At 40.9% G+C, this 16,810-nt stretch overlaps 2 protein-coding genes across 3 annotated transcripts; both read left to right on the top strand.

Annotated features, from left to right (window-relative positions):
* The first annotated feature begins 139 nt into the window (after positions 1 to 139).
* On the top strand, positions 140 to 6,109 carry trmt112 (tRNA methyltransferase subunit 11-2). Of its 2 annotated transcripts, none has more exons than XM_031303017.2 (4): positions 140 to 390; positions 1,124 to 1,225; positions 1,827 to 1,919; positions 5,658 to 6,109. In XM_031303017.2, the coding sequence occupies exons 1-4, from the start codon at positions 316 to 318 to the stop codon at positions 5,757 to 5,759; spliced, it is 372 nt and encodes a 123-aa protein (XP_031158877.1). In that variant the 5' UTR covers positions 140 to 315; the 3' UTR covers positions 5,760 to 6,109. The 2 variants fall into 2 exon arrangements, with proteins under 2 accessions (XP_031158877.1, XP_031158876.1); XM_031303016.2 differs by having other exon boundaries at positions 175 to 390; positions 1,121 to 1,225.
* A 1,360-nt stretch (positions 6,110 to 7,469) lies between these two features.
* On the top strand, positions 7,470 to 16,368 carry tgfb5 (transforming growth factor, beta 5). The gene is made up of 7 exons (XM_031303438.2): positions 7,470 to 9,176; positions 11,062 to 11,225; positions 11,768 to 11,900; positions 12,034 to 12,144; positions 13,810 to 13,990; positions 14,387 to 14,540; positions 15,913 to 16,368. Exons 1-7 carry the CDS (start codon positions 8,816 to 8,818, stop codon positions 16,069 to 16,071), a joined length of 1,263 nt encoding a protein of 420 aa, XP_031159298.1. The 5' UTR covers positions 7,470 to 8,815; the 3' UTR covers positions 16,072 to 16,368.
* The last annotated feature ends 442 nt before the right edge of the window (positions 16,369 to 16,810 follow it).

Raw genomic sequence — 16,810 nt, 5'->3', positions numbered from 1 at the left:
TACTATTCTTTTTACCACTGGTTATTGTGAACAGCTGTTATATTATACTGGCTATAATTTGATTCGGTACATAGTGAATGACACTGAAGGGATTACTATAAAGAGACATTAAATAAAGCTAAGTAACGGCTCTAACCAAGGAACCAATGGTAGTCGAGTTAAAACTTCGGGGCACGTTTTAAGCGATGCAACAGAGGCACTTCCGGTCCACATGTAAACCAAACAGCGTGATTAACGTAGGTGATACACTGACACTATCTGGGTACATTTACCTGGAAAAAAAAACCATTGAACCAGTGACAGTAGTTTGTAAACATGAAGCTGCTCACGCACAACATGTTGACATCCCACGTGAAGGGAGTCACTAAAGGATACCCGCTGCTCATCAAGGTAAACTGTCAACACCAGGCTAACGTTAGCTACATGGCTAACGCTAACACTACTGAATCATCACAGTCTTCATGGCGTGTGTTTTATGTTGTGTGGCTCAATGCAATGCAAAATGAGAGGAGAGAGAAACTCACTTGTAGTGTATTGAACATGCATAGTTGTTTGTTTTATTCTCCTACAACTTCTTACGTTCAATAACAAGCTGACTAGAGGTTAGCAAGTTAGCACTTATCTCCTTAAACTGCAGAAATAAATACATTGTTTTAAAATATGCATAACTCGAATTAGACCTGTACCTATATATTGGTTTTTAATACTATCTCTATATTGAATATTTTGATACTTCTGTGGTCAAAATAACACAATGTGCAATATATTTACCCTCTGCCATTTCATTTGAGTTTCTGAATTCTCAATGTGAAATATAAGCGTTATAGTGGTTAAGTACCCTTATTGAAAATAGAAAACATGTCTATAGCATGTACACTACAGTTTTACTAGAAAGCAGTGCTTGTATGTGACCCTATACTGTACCTGTCAGTAATTAATAATTATAATGTGCGGAAAACTCACTCATTGGTCCCTGTAAAGTCAACAGTTTTTTATGCCAGTGATAGGAGGGAACAAATGACAGAGGAAGTGATTTTGAACACCACCGTAAAGTGTGTGGAAGGACAGCATTGCTGTCTGAAGACCGCCCACACTGATAGACTGCGTTGTTTTCTTCAAGCAGGCAACTGAGGTGAAGGTGAATGAGGTGGACTTCAACCCTCAGTTTGTCACCCGCATGATCCCCAAACTGGAGTGGAGCGCTCTGGTCCAGGCTGCAGAGGAGGTGAGTCATACTGCACCAGAGACTGTCAGAACTTGTTATATCTGACATTATAAACATGAATATCAGCAAAATGTTGGGGCATTCTGGAGCGACGTGGCAAAAGCCTCTAAGCTGTTAAATATCTCTCAACATAAGCAAAGATATTCTTCTATTTGGAACAATCCAATTCAAATAGGGGAAAAAACTATTGTGTAATATAAGAAAAGATTAGTTTAGTTCTGTTATTTTTGTTACCTTCTCTTCACTGATTCACTATAAAATGTTGTCTTGTGTTGAATTATAGTTTTATCTATTGGAAAAATCTCACATTGTAATCATTTATAGGACAAGAGTGAATGTGGAGTACTTTGTATCAACAGCAGTGGTTGTAGATGAAGGAATGGTTAACAGAGGGTGTACTCCTAAGGCTTGATACCCCAGTAAACCGTTAACAGAATTCCATTACTGGCGTGTTGGGGATTTTGTCATTGTGTTTTTATTTCTTTAGTGTGTTTTTCCCCAGTAGGTGAAGAAAATGTAATATTCTCTTCTGCCACCAATTAACACCCACTAATAAATTTACAACTGCCCAGTTTGAACACCTGTCTCATTCCCTCTTTAGTTGGGTCAACGGCAAGACCTGCCTGATGAGCTGGTACCGGAATATGAGAACAATGAAGAGTTCCTGAAGAAAGTGCACAGAGTGCTATTAGAGGTAAGAAGCTCAGTCATTCCTGTCAGTACTGGTGGGTGTTTTTGACTGCAATTGTGTCTATTGTAGTAAATACTACAGTTTGTAGTAACTGATGTTCTTTTTAGGGCTGTGACGACTATTTTCGTTATCAAATAATCTTCCAATTGTTTTCTCGATGCGTGATTAATCTTTTGGTCTTTAAAATGGGGGGGGCGACCAACAGTCCAAATCCCAAAGATATTTAGTTTACAATTGTATAGAAAAGAGAAAAACAGCAAATCCTCACATTGAAGAAGCTGGAACCAAAAAAAATGACATCATCAATCGATTATCAAAATATATACAATTTCTGTTGATCGTCTATTCAATTTCCGAACTACTTGGTGTAGCTGTAGCTCTTTTCCCCATTGTTACAAATATCTTGATTTGGGGAAAATACTCTAAATCACAACCGACACATTTTCACAAGCCTGAACCCATTATATAAAGTAAGGAAAGTGAATCGTGGTCCTTTTGCGTTGGTGGACTCTATGAAAAGTGACCACTTCTCCATTCTTGATTATAATCCACTGTGTGGATCCCAGCAGTGGTACCTTTTCTTGTTTCATTGAACACAGTGAATGAATCATTATGATAATTATGGGATGTTTTTGTGTAGAACACTTAAGTACACCTTTTGGAAATAACTCAAACAACTTACAATAATCACTCTCAGATGGTAACATAACACTGTAACAAAGGTACAGTTGGCATTTCACATCATGTTTCTATTACTGGAAATGGCAATTAGCAGCAAAGCTTTGATGTGGTCGTTTCCTGCACAGTGTCTTGTTCATGCACCACGTCCATTCAGTGGCGAGGAGTGCCATTTATGTAGAGTTCAAACACAGGAACTAAAATACTTTAGTTTTAGACATTATTCCAACCCCATTACACTGCATTGCCAAAAGTATTGACTCACAAACATCACACATGATTGTTAAAACACCTCATTACAAAGCCATTGGCATTTAATGGTAAACACACTTATATAGTGCTGTTCTACATTAACGGACAAAGCGCTTTACATTTTGCCTCTTATTCACACACTCGCACACTGGTGGCGACAGAGGAGCCAGGAATCACACCGTCAACCCTGTTATTAGTGGACAACCCGCTCTTCCTCCAGAGCCACAGCCGCCCGCTATGTCATAGCCGCTTTGTGCTGCTATGACAGCATCTACTGTTCTGGGAAGACTTTTCACTGGCTGCAGGGATTTGCTCCAACCAGCCACAAGAGCAGGAGTGAGGTCCAATACTGGTTCCAGTTCATCTCAAAGTTGTTGGATGAGGTTGAGGTCAGGGCTCTGTGCAGGCCAGTCAAGTTCTTCCACACTAAACTCTGAAATCTATTTCTGTGTGGACCCAGCATTGTTCACGGGGGTCATGTTGGCTTCCCCAAACTGCTGAAACTATTTATTGTAAACAAAAGTGATGTGTACATTAAATTTTACTCACCACAACACACACACCTTGAGGTCTTACAAATGTGTTGGATGCATTTTCTTCCCTATAAAACATTAGCCAAAACGTTTTTTTAAATATACAGTATTTTTAATCCTTCATTGTTTACATTAATGTTTACTTTCATGCAGTCTTCTTCTTCGCTGCCTTTTTAGCGCTGGGCATATTACTGCCACCTGTAGATGATTGGAATAGTGTGAAGCCATTGGCAGGACTGTATATGGCATACACGAGATAAACAAAACAGGGGCACCCTCTTTAAAAAAAACAAAAAAAAAAACAGCTCCATAGCTTTACTAGTGTTCAGAAACTCCACAGGCTACTATTAACTTTATTTGTTTGTTTTTTTGTACGTACTAGATTTAAAAAAATAAAATACAGATAAGCCTCACATATTTCATGTAATCCTGAAAGGTACTGAATACATATAGCCTATTAAGGTATACAATTATTATAAAGCTGTCTTTGCAGAATCCCATCTTTTTCTCATGGCCCAGTAGCAAATGTTCCAAAGCCATGTACCAGGCCACAGCCCAGGGGTCTAAAACTCATTGTATAGACCCAATCACAATGTTTGTTTACATAAACTTCCAGGTAGAAAACACCTATGTCCCACACATACAATTTAATGGTGCTGAGCAAACGGGGATGAGGAACAACTGGATATAGTCTCATCTCCTTCATCTAAAATGCATGTTTGATGCTTTCATATGTCAACACTTTCACTAACCTTAGATTGGAGACCTAATTTACCTGTTGGGCCACAGAATAAAGAAAATGACACCACCCAAAACCAGCAGTCAGTCCGACAGGTGGTGAGATGTTGCTGTTTGTAACACTTGATTTGGTTTATCAAAGACGCTAGCAAAACAACACAGTACAGGAAAGAAGAACGGCTGAAACGTCAGATAGGTCGGACCATGTTTAATTCTATATCTTTTAGGGATCGACCGATATGGATTTTTTTTTAGTGCCGATACCGATTTTTTTTTTTGCATCATATGGATGGGTGCACTGCATATGGTTAACTGTGCAAGGGTAAAAGGCTTTCATCACCATCTACAACACAGCCTTGATGATGCATTGCTTGCTGACATATTATAAGACAGATATAATCAGGTCATCACAAAATGTCCTTTGTCAACACATTTAAATAATTTAAGAAAACAATAAACCTGAAAAGTAGCCATTGATATAAAGTGCTTGATTTGTAATTTAAGACTGCCATGGTGCTGGAAGCCTCTGCTAGTGGGGGAGGGGCCGTGCATGGCCTGCACCAAGGTGTGTGTGTGTGTGTGTGTGTGTGTGTGTGTGTATATATATATATATATATATATATATATATATATATATATATATATATAGATATATATATATATAGATATATATATATATATATATATATATATAGAGATATATATATATATATATATATATATATAGAGATATATATATATATATAGAGATATATATATATATATATATATATATATATAGATATATATATATATATAATCAGTCACTGCCCAGCACTCTGCTAGTGGGGGAGGGGCCGTGCATGGTCTGCACGTGAACTGCAGCGTCTCCAGCAACACAGAGCTGCCTGTGGACACCTGTCTGTAAATAATGCCGGGAAAAACTATCGGCGAACGCAGCAGCCGCGTATCGGCCAATGCCGATACGCGTAAAAAACGCAAATATCGGTCCAATATATCGACCGACCGATAAAATCGGTCTATCACTAATATCTTTAAAGGTTAGTCATGGCAAAAAATGACAACAGAAATTAACAAGTTGGCCGATTTCACATATCTCTCACATATTTGTCTGCTCGGAAGTGATTTTTGTGATAGTATGATGTCACAGTGATTCGGTCTACACCTAGCATTTAGATTTCCCTTATTTGGAACTAAGAGGCCAAACCAAAAGTATGGCGACAAGGGTGTCTGTATACTTTTGGCCATATCACGTTATTTCCTCTATGGCAGGGGCCTTCAATGTTTTTTAGACCAAGGACCCCTTAGCTGAAATAGAGACAGAGCAGGGACCCCCCCCACTACATATTGTATGAAATTGAGTTGCATATTAAACTGGGCCTACAATAACGTGTAGGGTGGCCTAAAGCCTTTACACATACCTTTTTGTGGTGCATACAATACTAAGCTATTAAAAATAATTATTGACATTCATATATTAAACATGTTTTAATGGTAATCGTACATGTAGCACAGTGAATGTGTGTGTTTTGTGTTGCAGGTGGAGGTGATAGAGGGCTGTCTGCGGTGCCCTGAATCAGGACGAGAGTTCCCAATCTCCAGAGGAATCCCCAACATGCTGCTGAACGAGGATGAGGTGTAGACGGCAGCTCCACGACATCAACGGTTCTCATACACAACCTCACCTCAAGGTGTCACTCAGATTGGATTGAGAGAGGGTATTCAGAGAGAGAGAAGAGAAAGGTGGGACTTAAGTTGGGGCCATGAGAAAATAGGCCATAGGCCACGCTGTTTGGTTGATTGTTGTTATGACATTTACGAGTGATGCTGCCAATGGAGGAAAAAGATTTCAAGAATAACGGATGGAAATGTTCCCTGAGAGTAACCCAGAGTGGTTTTATCTGTATTTATTTTTGTAACTGTTTGGGTTCTTTTTTTCTTTCTTTTTTCAATAAAACTGTTTTGATTTCCACGACAGCCAACATTGTTTAAGGTTTTTGTGGAAAATATGTATTCTCTTTTATTACAGACATGCTAAAATATATAACCCCTGAGGCTCCAGAGTGAAAGGCAGGCTCTGAACCCCATCTCGCCCTCTCTCAGGGTTAAGAAAGTGCTGAGGGCCAGATGACGTGGCAGTGGCTTGTCTATATTTGGCTTTGAGGAAAAGAGGCAGAAAAAGCAGGCAGGCTGGAAGTTGTTTTTGAGGAAGTCTTTCTTTTTTATGCCACACACACGCACGCACTCACACGACACCCCACCTGGGCGGGCTCCTGTGATCTAAGATGTCCCACGGTGTGTCTGCTCAAAGAAAGAGTTGAAGTCCACATAGACAAATAAAGTGTATTTCCAATCATTTCTGGCTAAGATTGTGCAGCAGCAGTCAAGTTGGAACAGGAGTCTGTTTGTTCGCAGGCATTGTAATCATTTTTAGAAACCTTGCCAGGACAGATGATGAAAGGGGGGGGGGTTGCCCTGACCAGAAGCCTCAAGGGAGCCTGAGTCTCTCCTACCTTTCCCTTCTACTTACAGCAATTACAGGCCTGCACCCGCAACTATTATAATGGTATAATGGGATGGCAGCAGAGCAGCAATAAAAACCACCCCTGACAGATTAACAGTCCTCTCCAAGTTCTGAGCTGTAATTAACAATGAGACCGAAAGAGGAACAGAGAGAAAAGAAAGGGCCTAGATTGGTAGCTAGAAAAGATAAAGATAAAAAGGGATGGGCTATGGAGTAAATTTAATAGAATTCGGATAAGCCTTAAGTTATCGGTATGAGTGAGTCTAACCTGAAAATTGCACTGGGGTCCTACCTGAAGCTGTGTTTTGAAATCACTGGCATGGACTATCTTCTTTTTGATCATTTTGATGTTTAAAAATGTATTTTTGACATTTTGGGGAATTTTTTTGTGCTGTAACGTTAAATATGAAGCTACAGTCTGTTAGCTTAGTTTAGCAAAAAGACTGGAAAAGAGCTAGCCTGGTTTTGTCCAAAGGTAACAAAATCCATCTACTAGCAACTCTAAAGCTCACTGATGTGATATCGTATTTGTTTAATTTGTGCTGGTGTGCAGATTTTGTTATCTTGTTCTCCCTATTCCCAGTGTTTATGCTAGGCTAAGGTAACCGGCTGCTGGCTCTACGTTAAGCTATCTTCATATTTACTATACAGGTCGGTACTGTTAAGTTATCGATCTTCTCATCTAATTCTCGGTAAGATAGTGAATATTTCCCATAATGTCGAACTCTTCCTTTAAGCCTGATACTGATATGTCCTCAGGGGATGTTCACCTGCAGAGAGAGGGTGGTGCAAGTATTTTTGTGGAGAGAAGAAATTGCAAAATGTGTTTGAGAGAGGAAGATGGCTCTTGCCTACATAATCACACACTCCCTTCCCTTGGTGGCAACCCGCCCCACCACCACCACCACCACTTCTCTCACATCCAGTCCCTCCCTCCTCCACCTCCTTCTGTCTGAGCCTTTCTCTCAGAGGATCTGCAGAATAATGGAGTCACATCATGCAGCAGGTCTCAGTGTTTTCAGCAGAGCTTTCAGGCTGGAGCTCATTTAAACCGGGGATCTGTAATTTACTGTGAAGTTTCCTCTTTTTTGAATTCACAGCACAAGGACTTCTTTCATATATTTTTCTGCGTCATGTCTTTTTATGTCGTCTGACTTTTTCCGTGTTTTGATGTTTATATGAGGGGGATTAACAGGCCCACCATGGTTTTTCCAACATAAATCAACAGTATCCTCCTACGTTTTAGTGCAGACTGCTTTCTGTTTACATATAGCGGGGAATGAGAGGACCTAATTGGGTGTGTTTTTTAAAGCTGTAACTAGATTTTCTGGAAGCGGGTATGGGCCAGTTTTTGCTCCACAGATGGGTGTTTCGGAGGTGAAAGCACGGGAGCCGCGCTGCTTCAGATAAAGTGAGCAGCTCAGGTTTTTGTTTGGAGGATTTGCGACATGGGCTGAGCTCCTGTGATGACTCTTTTCTCCTGAAAGCTGTTGAATTATCCGAGGATGGACGACGGAAAATGGAGACGGATAAAATTAATGTATCGGTTAATTAACAGTAATTAAATATCTTCACTTTTACACGCAGAAAGTGCGCACGCACGGGACAACCCCGGAGCTTTTCGATTGGAATTCAAGTGTAAGCCAAACTTCAATCACTAAATGTGAGGTTTTTACAGTGGGGCTTGGTTGTAGTGTGATGTCATTTGGCGTGTGGAAGCAGTTGTACGGATCCGCGTGTTGTTTTTTAATTCAACAATTTAAATGTAGACTCTAAAGAATAACTGGCTATGCGTCTTTATGTGTCTGGTGTTAAAATATGCAGGCGCGTGTATGAACAATGTTATAAAATAACCATAGCAGATTAAGTGTGAAGTCAGCAGATGTGTTTTTTCTTTCCACAGAAAGTGGTTTTGACCCAAATAGTCTGTTAGGACTGGATATTGTTTTTTGTTTATTTTTTTTTATTTTTTATTATTGTACTCCAATAGTTTTGGAGACATTGGTTTAACCCTCAGTTTTATATTTTAAACCACTTTACGCACATATTTCTTCGTTCTTGGTTTTTGAGACTCCGCTTTAGTGACAGTCTCCTACACTGACCGCAACAGTTTCAGCTGGATTTTCTCCACGGCCGTTCAGAGAATCTCTGTCCCTCCGTCTCCTCCCCGGACAATGTGGCTCCTCCGCCTCTCGCTGCTGCTGCTTCTGCTCCGGTTCTCCGGTGTGTTGCTGGTGGAGGGGTTCAACACGTGCCACTCCATCAACCTGGACGCGCAGAAGTCCCGGCGCATCGAGGCGGTCCGCGGACAGATCCTGAGTAAGCTCCGCATCCGCAGCCCGCCGGAGAAGGACGAGGCCCCGCCGCCTGGCTCGGTGCCCCCGGAGGTCATGCTGCTCTACAACAGCACGCGGGAGTTGCTGAAGGAGCGCGCGCGTCTGGCCGAGTCCGCGTGCGAGCGCGAGAGCAGCGAAGAGGACTATTATGCAAAAGAGGTGCAAAGGATTGACATGCTGCCCCCCCGCACCGACACAAGTAAGTCCATATGATGTATGATATAGCTTCTCAATGTGTGGTCCAAAAAGAGCCTACTGGAATCATCCAAATGACATAATATAATGGTTACAAACTTGTTTTCTTGTGAGTCCTTTAAATAAACTTTAAAATGCTTTATCCGTGGAACTTCACTACTGGTTAGAACCTGATTAAAACTCAACTAAAGAGGGATTTTTCCTTCTTAGATTGTTTATTTTGAAGGAGTTTTAGAGTCCTGAAGAGGTGAAAGTAGCATATCCGATATTTAATGAAAGAAATAGCAGCAGCAGTCCATTTTTGTGGATTTACCTTAGCATGATCCTTTTTCTTTATGTATCACATATTTAGAATAAAGTGCACAGACTGAATAGGATTCAGCTCCGTACCATTTCTCATACTGTCTTGAAAGTATCAGTGGTCTGGAATAATTAAGATCCTACTTATAAAAATATGTTTTTTACTGTTTTACAAGTAAAACTGCTGCATTCAAAATGTTACTGGAGTAATAGTACAGGAGTATTGGCAGTAACATTGACTTGTTAAAAGTTCAACACACAACTGGTGGTGCAAAGTGGTCCTTTAGGGTTGGTTAAATAGCTGATGCATTGATGCATCTTTTTTATGTAATCTGGTCCAGGTGGCTCTAACTGACTACTTTATATATGGCTAGGTAGTTCAGTCTGTAACAATGTACCATATTTAATAAATTTGATAAGTGTTGTATGGAAAATGTTTTTTTTATGCATGGTGACTAATATCTCGATAAGAACTGTGGAGAAGGTCAAGTTATCAGGAGTTATCCTGCCCCCCTCTTATAACAGCTGCTGTAGATGTACCCTTGAGCAAGGCACTCAATACTCTGATGCCTTCAGAGCAGCTTTATGGTGGCAAACCGCCAGTGGTGGTTTGTAGCACACAGCTCTCACAAATAGAAACAAAACTTGATGTTGATGGACCTCATTTGGGAGATTTTAAGATTAATGGTACTGGATACTACGTGGTACATAATTACATAACTGTTTAGTTGGGAGGTGATGTTTCATACATTAAAACCCATCAACGCAACAATTACCCATATATTAAACATAAGACCAGACACATTTCACTACGCCCAAACCTTTAATTTAGTTTCGAGACACTCATCAGCAGTAATTATGTCCGAGACAATGCATCAGCTCCACAGCGCTTTTTAAATTAAAAAAAATATATATATTTTATCTTTATTTAACCAGGAAGAGACTCATTGAGATTAAAAATCTCTTTTCAAGAGTGTCCTGGCCAAGGCTGGCAGAAGTACAACCACACATACAGTACATACAAACACAAAAACACTAAAAACATAAAACAACTGAAACAGCAAATCCCTCAAAGTCAACCAGAATCCTAAACACATCAGGCAAAACCTCTACAGCCAGATGTGGCTGCCTCCAAGTCAATCAACATCCTCTTAAAAGCGACCAATGAGACCAGCTCATTAAGTTTCATGGATTTCTGTAACTTGTTCCATGTAGAGGGAGCAGCAAACTTAACGCCTTTTTCCCCAGCTCAGTTCTAACCTTTGGAATAGACGGAAGGAAAAGATCCTGGGAAGAAAGATTGTAAGTCCTGGTACTATTTACACTGATATAGGTCAGAAGGTAAGATGGAAGTAGACCCAAAATAGCCTTGTATATGAAGATATGCCAGTGTTGAAGTCTCCGTGTTGATAAAGAAGGCCATCCAACACGTTCATACAGTACACAATGGTGAGTGAGGGCTTTCATACCAGTGATGAACCTCAGAGATCCATGGTATACAGTGTCCAGCGCATGATCCAACATTGTCGGAGAAGGCGTGAGATGTTGTTGGATCATTCATCATCCTTTTTGTGTTTTCTTTCATCCAGATGCCGTACAGTCAGCAGCTCCCAACCCCCATTACAGAGTCGTCCACTTCGACGTCAGTGGAGTGGACCTTACCAACAGCACCCTGGTCAAGGCTGAGTTCAGGATCTTCAGAGCTCCCAACCCGCAGGCCCGGGCCTCGGAGCAGAGAGTGGAGATCTATCAGGTAAACAACAGTATGATGGCTCAAAGCTCCCCTGTTTATCACTTTGACTGAGGCAGAACCACCAAAACTAGCATGTAATTAGCAATATCAGGGAGATACAATTGGACTGCTATGTCTTTTTAAGCATTTACATCCAAATAAACACAAATTCTGCAATTATGAAGAAGGCACTGAATCCATGCTTTGTTTTTTTTGTAGATTTTTCCCTCCAGAAATTTGGGCGTCAGGCTAACACAACTATTATGACAACAAATCTTCACACATTTAAGCTATATTTATATTTTGACTTGAGGGAGACATTTCACATCTCTCACAGAAATATGTTAGCCCCAGGACAGTGAATGTGTCTAATGAGAGATTTGCAGGTTGTTGTTGGTTTTTATGACACACAGTGTCTGTGCCATTCATGTGTTGTGTTAAAATGAAGGAAGATGAACTCACTGCCCCCTTTACCACAGTGGAAATTATAATATTTACTGACTCCGGTGTGTGTGTGTGTGTGTGTGTGTGTGTGTGTGTGTGTGTGTGTGTGTGTGTGTCAGCTGCTGAAGCCAGATGAAGAGAGTACCTCCACTCAGCGTTATATTGACTCCCGCACTGTTCAGCCGAAGGCAAAGGGAGCCTGGATCTCTGTGGAGGTCACCGAAACCATTAAGGACTGGGTATCAGATCCAGGTTTGCCTCAGCACTTCCTCCACATAATGAGTCATATATATATATATATATATATATATATATATATATACATAGTGTTTATGAACTTCAGATCCATCAGCTGATCTCAATGTGTGTCTTTCCTACTAATTAGAGAATAATCTTGGCTTGAAGTTGGGCGTCCACTGTCCCTGCTGCACTTTTGTCCCGTCCACCAACAACATTGTTCCCAACAAGAGTGAGGAGCTGGAAGCTCTCTTTGCAGGTTTGTTGCACTTTTTTTTGTTAACCAAGTCTTAGTACTCATAAATATGTATGTGCAGAGTGGACAAATAGAGCCACTTTCTGAGGCTTGGACTAACCAACAGTGACATTAAATCTTAAACTGTGTTTATATTTTATATTCTGACTAGTGGGAAACATTTTTATGCCTCTTACAGAAAAATCCAGAGAAGCTGATTCATGTCATTAAGAGAGACCTTCAGGGAAAAACTGAGATTATAGATTCAGCCTGAACATGATGAAGTTTCTGTAGATGTCGGTTGTTTCTGGATGTGGTCAACATGCAACATTGGTTTTATTTGGGCCACATGTGAAAATTAGCTGTTGATTTAACCACAACACATAAACAAATACATGAACAAACATGGCGATAAAGTTAAACTTAGCCTCAGTTTTATCTGAAAGGGGAGAGAGAAATTGAACAGGTTGGTTGCAAATGGCTTTGTAAGGGCATTAAAAGCACTTGTGTAAGATTTATCAGCACAGCAATAATCCCACAGGTCACAAAATGTGAACTTAAAGTGGAGAGTCTTCTGTAAGGCGCCTCCAAAATGATTCATGAATCACTTACACACTATCGCACAGGAATAATGGAGAGACTGTTCTTCCACACACTGTGAAACTGTTGTATGTCAGACTGTCTGTGTTACTTCATTTAGGCCCCAAATGATGGCACTTTCCTCAGGATTTACACTCAGCCGGGCCAAGTCAGTTTTTTCACTACTTGGAAAAAATGTAGACTTTTGATACTGATGTAAGACAAGCAGGGGCTTGTTTTGAGCTCAGAAAAACCATGAAAACAGATACAAACAGGCAGGCTGTCATTCCTGGCTTAGGAAACAACTGTATCATGTGTATATATATATATATATATATATATATATATATATATATATATATATATATATATATATATATATATATATATATATATATCTGTTTGTGTTTATGTACTGTAATATTTGTTCAGCAATAATTAAAAATTGTAAAACTTGTGTTCCACTGCCTTCTCAGAAAAACCCCTTGGACCTTAGTGTTTTCTGTAACTACCACATTTTTCTGGCATCTAAAGTGTGCAATCTGTGGGAATTCAAAGGTGTTATTAACTCTGTAGTTCCCAACCTTTTTGCCTTGTGACCCTTCACAACAAAGCAATGTCTGCTCACAAACTCTTGTCGCAGGCTACATTTATCTTGCTTTGTGAACAATGAGTACTGTTCCTTTTATCATTTTTCACAGAGAGGTGGACAGGTGGTGATGGCGCTTTGGCGCAGTGGATATGACACATGCCTTTGGTGTGGGAGATCTGGGTTCAATTCCCACTGCGATACATCAACCAATGTGTCCCTGAGCAAGACACTTAACTCCTAGTTGCTCCAGAGGCGTGCAATCTCTGATATACATAGCAATTGTAAGTCGCTTTGGATAAAAGTGTCAGCTAAATGACATGTAATGTAAAGGGAAGACTATCCAGTATAGTGTATTGGATTTAAAAAGAAGCTTTTTTTCTTAGAGAAAAGTGTCCAAAAAAAGAATACACACAAACATTTCCTTTCCTGTTAATTTCTCAGGTTTATCCTGCGACCCCTTGAGGGTCCCGACCCCCAGGTTGAAACCACTGTAATAACTGTTACACTGCTCTCCGCAGGTGTGGATGATGAGCAGCTTCGTCAGATCAGAAAGCCCGGTCAGGTTAAAGGCCAGGCAGATTTCAGCACCAAGACGCCGCACCTCATCCTCACCGTACTGCCCAGTGACAGAGTGGACAACCCGGTCAGGAAGAACCGCAAGAAGAGGGCGGCCGCCACAGACACCACAACCTGCTCCCGGTAGGACGCCAACCAGCCTCGTTTGTTATGTGTGACTGACTGACAGCACTGACAGGTAGTTTTGTAATTCTGAAATCTCGTTGCCGTGGATTTTTTCTGCTGACCCAAAACTTTGCAAACTATTGTATGGCAAAACTAACAATATTGACCCTGTGTTTATACTGCAGGCCAACATCCGTGCAGTGTTTTATTTAGACTACCTCACGCTGCAGAGGAAAACTCTGGCAGCCTTGCATAGCCTTGTGCAAGGCTACCTTGTGATGGCTGGTTCTTCAATAGTGACCCATTGTCATTTTCCCATGACCCTTTGGGCCCTTGCCCCAGACCATGAAAGCGGGATGGGAGCTGAAATATTTCAGATACATGTATGTTGTGTCTCTTCTCTGTGTGTCTCAGCGGTTCAGACCAGGGCTGCTGCCTGCGCTCGCTCTACATCGACTTCAGGCGGGACCTCAACTGGAAGTGGATCCATGAGCCCAAAGGTTACAAAGCCAACTTCTGTGCCGGCAGCTGTCCTTACCTCTGGAGTGCCAACAACCACTATAACTTGGTGAGTTGGTATATTTCCATTTCTGTAAGATGAGATATGACCCAGGGCTGCATGTTGAAGCTTCGTTGGTTTGTGACTACCTGCATCTCTCCTAAGCCCATAAAGGCACTGTGATACATACCACCACAACAAACATATCTGTTTTAACCACTCAGGCTAATAAGTTAATCTACCCTTTTTAAGGAAAGTCAAACAAAGTCAAATGTGCTCTTTTTTTTTAAATATTTTGCTACAATCTCGAGATTCACAACCTTTTTCTTTGGTTAATAATTTGAATGGAAAGAGTCTTCTCAGTGTCAGAGCCAAACTATATGTTGCTCCAGTACAAACAAAAGCAACTTCAATAACTGAAGTAACTCCTCAGTCTCTCTAGTAAACACTCCAATCAACCTCAATGTACAGAAACTTTGAAATGCGGGTGACGTTTCCCTTTAAATGAGCTTTAAGTGCATTGTTTGTGGCGGCTATACACCGCAGTTAGCTAAGATTGGTTAACCCCAGCGTCATAAATGGGCTGACACCTGACAGAAGCCAGTTACATTATAGGGTTACGCAACGCAGACTGTTCGTCTCGTAGCTTGTGACTGACTCTTACAGAACCTTCTGATTAACTTTTTCTTTCATTACATTCTTGATTGTAATATAGATTTGTAGGATTCTCACATTTATTTGATACTTAAGTTTGCTGCTGACAACAAATGCCACTGTGGCTTTCATAGGATTTGATTTGCTTGGTTTGATGGAGTTTGGCAGTTTTTGTTGTACATGTTAAAGTATTTTAAAGGCTTTGACAGTAATATATTTATCTACACAGCCTTCTTTAAAAGCCCCTGAGACATTAAAACATATTCATGACTAAATACACAGCTATCAAAGTTTAGAAAAAAAATCTTAGGTATTTTTTGTGAAGAGAAATCTGCTCCATCAGCTGCTGCTTCATAAGAAATACTCAGACATGTCAGGAAATAAGCTTATTTGCCTGCCTGCCTAGAGTAAGATGACAAGATTGATACCACTAGTTGGTTAGCTTAGCTTAGCATAAAGAATGGAGACAGGAGGATTATTGTCGGACTATTCCTTTAACAGTGGCCTGGCAACCTAAGCGAACAACCACACAACTGTCATCACATTTTGAGTCAACCTTTGTTAAATCATGATTGGTGTAAAATGAACATGAAATCAACTTTTTCAAATTGAGCTCTGCACACTCCACACATGTGAGAAGAACAAAGACAAAACACAAATACAGAAAATGTCTCAAGTAAAATAACCAAAGCTGCTCTAACTTGCACTGCAAAACATTCATATTAAGAAACTGATTTCTTAGTTGAACACTCTGATTAACTCTCCTTTATTTCTTTCCCCGGGTCAGATTCTGCCCCTGTACAACAAGCTGAACCCTGAGGCCTCGGCCTCGCCCTGCTGCGTTCCTCAGGACCTGGAGCCCCTCACCATTATGTACTTCATAGGCCGCACACCACGCGTTGAGCAACTCTCCAATATGGTCGTCAAATCCTGCAAGTGCCGCTGAGTTCAGAGGAAGAGGTACAAAACTACAGGACCAAAACTACAAACTCTTTCACTTAGGGGTGGGGTGGGGGGGGTGTAAAGAGGAGAGGACAGACGGATCCTTTGTTCATTAATCTTCGCTGTTTGATCACCTTTTGCAGACTTTTTAGATGTTGTATTTTCACTCAAATATCCCATTCTTTACAGGCATGAAAACTTGTGCATTCTCTGGACCTTTCCGTTTGATATAGGAAACTGTAAATATGACAACATAACTGTATTAAACCTGTACTTGGATATTAAAGGGAGTGTTGTGTGATTTGGCTGCATTTGGTCTGCATAAAAAGGATTCCTTTTATCAGGATTTCGATTCCACCTCGGCCGTATATATTCCTGCGGGCGCGGGCAGCAGAGCGAGCTAGACGTGTTTGCTTTAGGTTTGAAGGTGTTGATAGGAAGGAGGTGGCGTGGAAAGGTTTGCAGACTGAGCTCTTTGGGCGAGGGAGGCAGGGAGCAGATAGAAAAGAGAGAGAGGAGTTGTGTCCAGGCGGAGGCCCTGCCAGCTCTCTGTGGTTCCCGGGCTGAAATCTGCCCGGCGTAAACAGGATGTGAAAGATTTCCAGACACCGACCCGACCACTCACGGAACGCTAGATTTAAATGCTTCCCTCATCTCCTCTGTTTCTCTCTGCTCGAAGTTCTGGGATTTGTGGTGGGAGGAGAGAGGGAGAAAAGAGAGGCTTTGAAAATGAGACGTGGGAT

Source organism: Sander lucioperca, chromosome 1, assembly GCF_008315115.2.
Source record: "Sander lucioperca isolate FBNREF2018 chromosome 1, SLUC_FBN_1.2, whole genome shotgun sequence".
Classification (NCBI taxonomy): Eukaryota; Metazoa; Chordata; class Actinopteri; order Perciformes; family Percidae; genus Sander; species Sander lucioperca.
Note: the sequence above shows the minus strand (reverse complement) of the source record. Positions and strands in the feature narration are given on the sequence as shown.

Excerpts from the sequence above, each read along its gene's own strand:
- tgfb5 (XM_031303438.2), top strand. The coding sequence starts at position 8,816 with ATGTGGCTCCTCCGCCTCTCGCTGCTGCTGCTTCTGCTCCGGTTCTCC. Across the intron at positions 12,145-13,809 it reads GCTGGAAGCTCTCTTTGCAG|GTGTGGATGATGAGCAGCTT; the intron begins GTTTGTTGCACT and ends TGCTCTCCGCAG. Across the intron at positions 14,541-15,912 it reads CCAACAACCACTATAACTTG|ATTCTGCCCCTGTACAACAA; the intron begins GTGAGTTGGTAT and ends TCCCCGGGTCAG.
- trmt112 (XM_031303016.2), top strand. The coding sequence starts at position 316 with ATGAAGCTGCTCACGCACAACATGTTGACATCCCACGTGAAGGGAGTC. Across the intron at positions 1,226-1,826 it reads TGGTCCAGGCTGCAGAGGAG|TTGGGTCAACGGCAAGACCT; the intron begins GTGAGTCATACT and ends TTCCCTCTTTAG. Across the intron at positions 1,920-5,657 it reads TGCACAGAGTGCTATTAGAG|GTGGAGGTGATAGAGGGCTG; the intron begins GTAAGAAGCTCA and ends TTTGTGTTGCAG.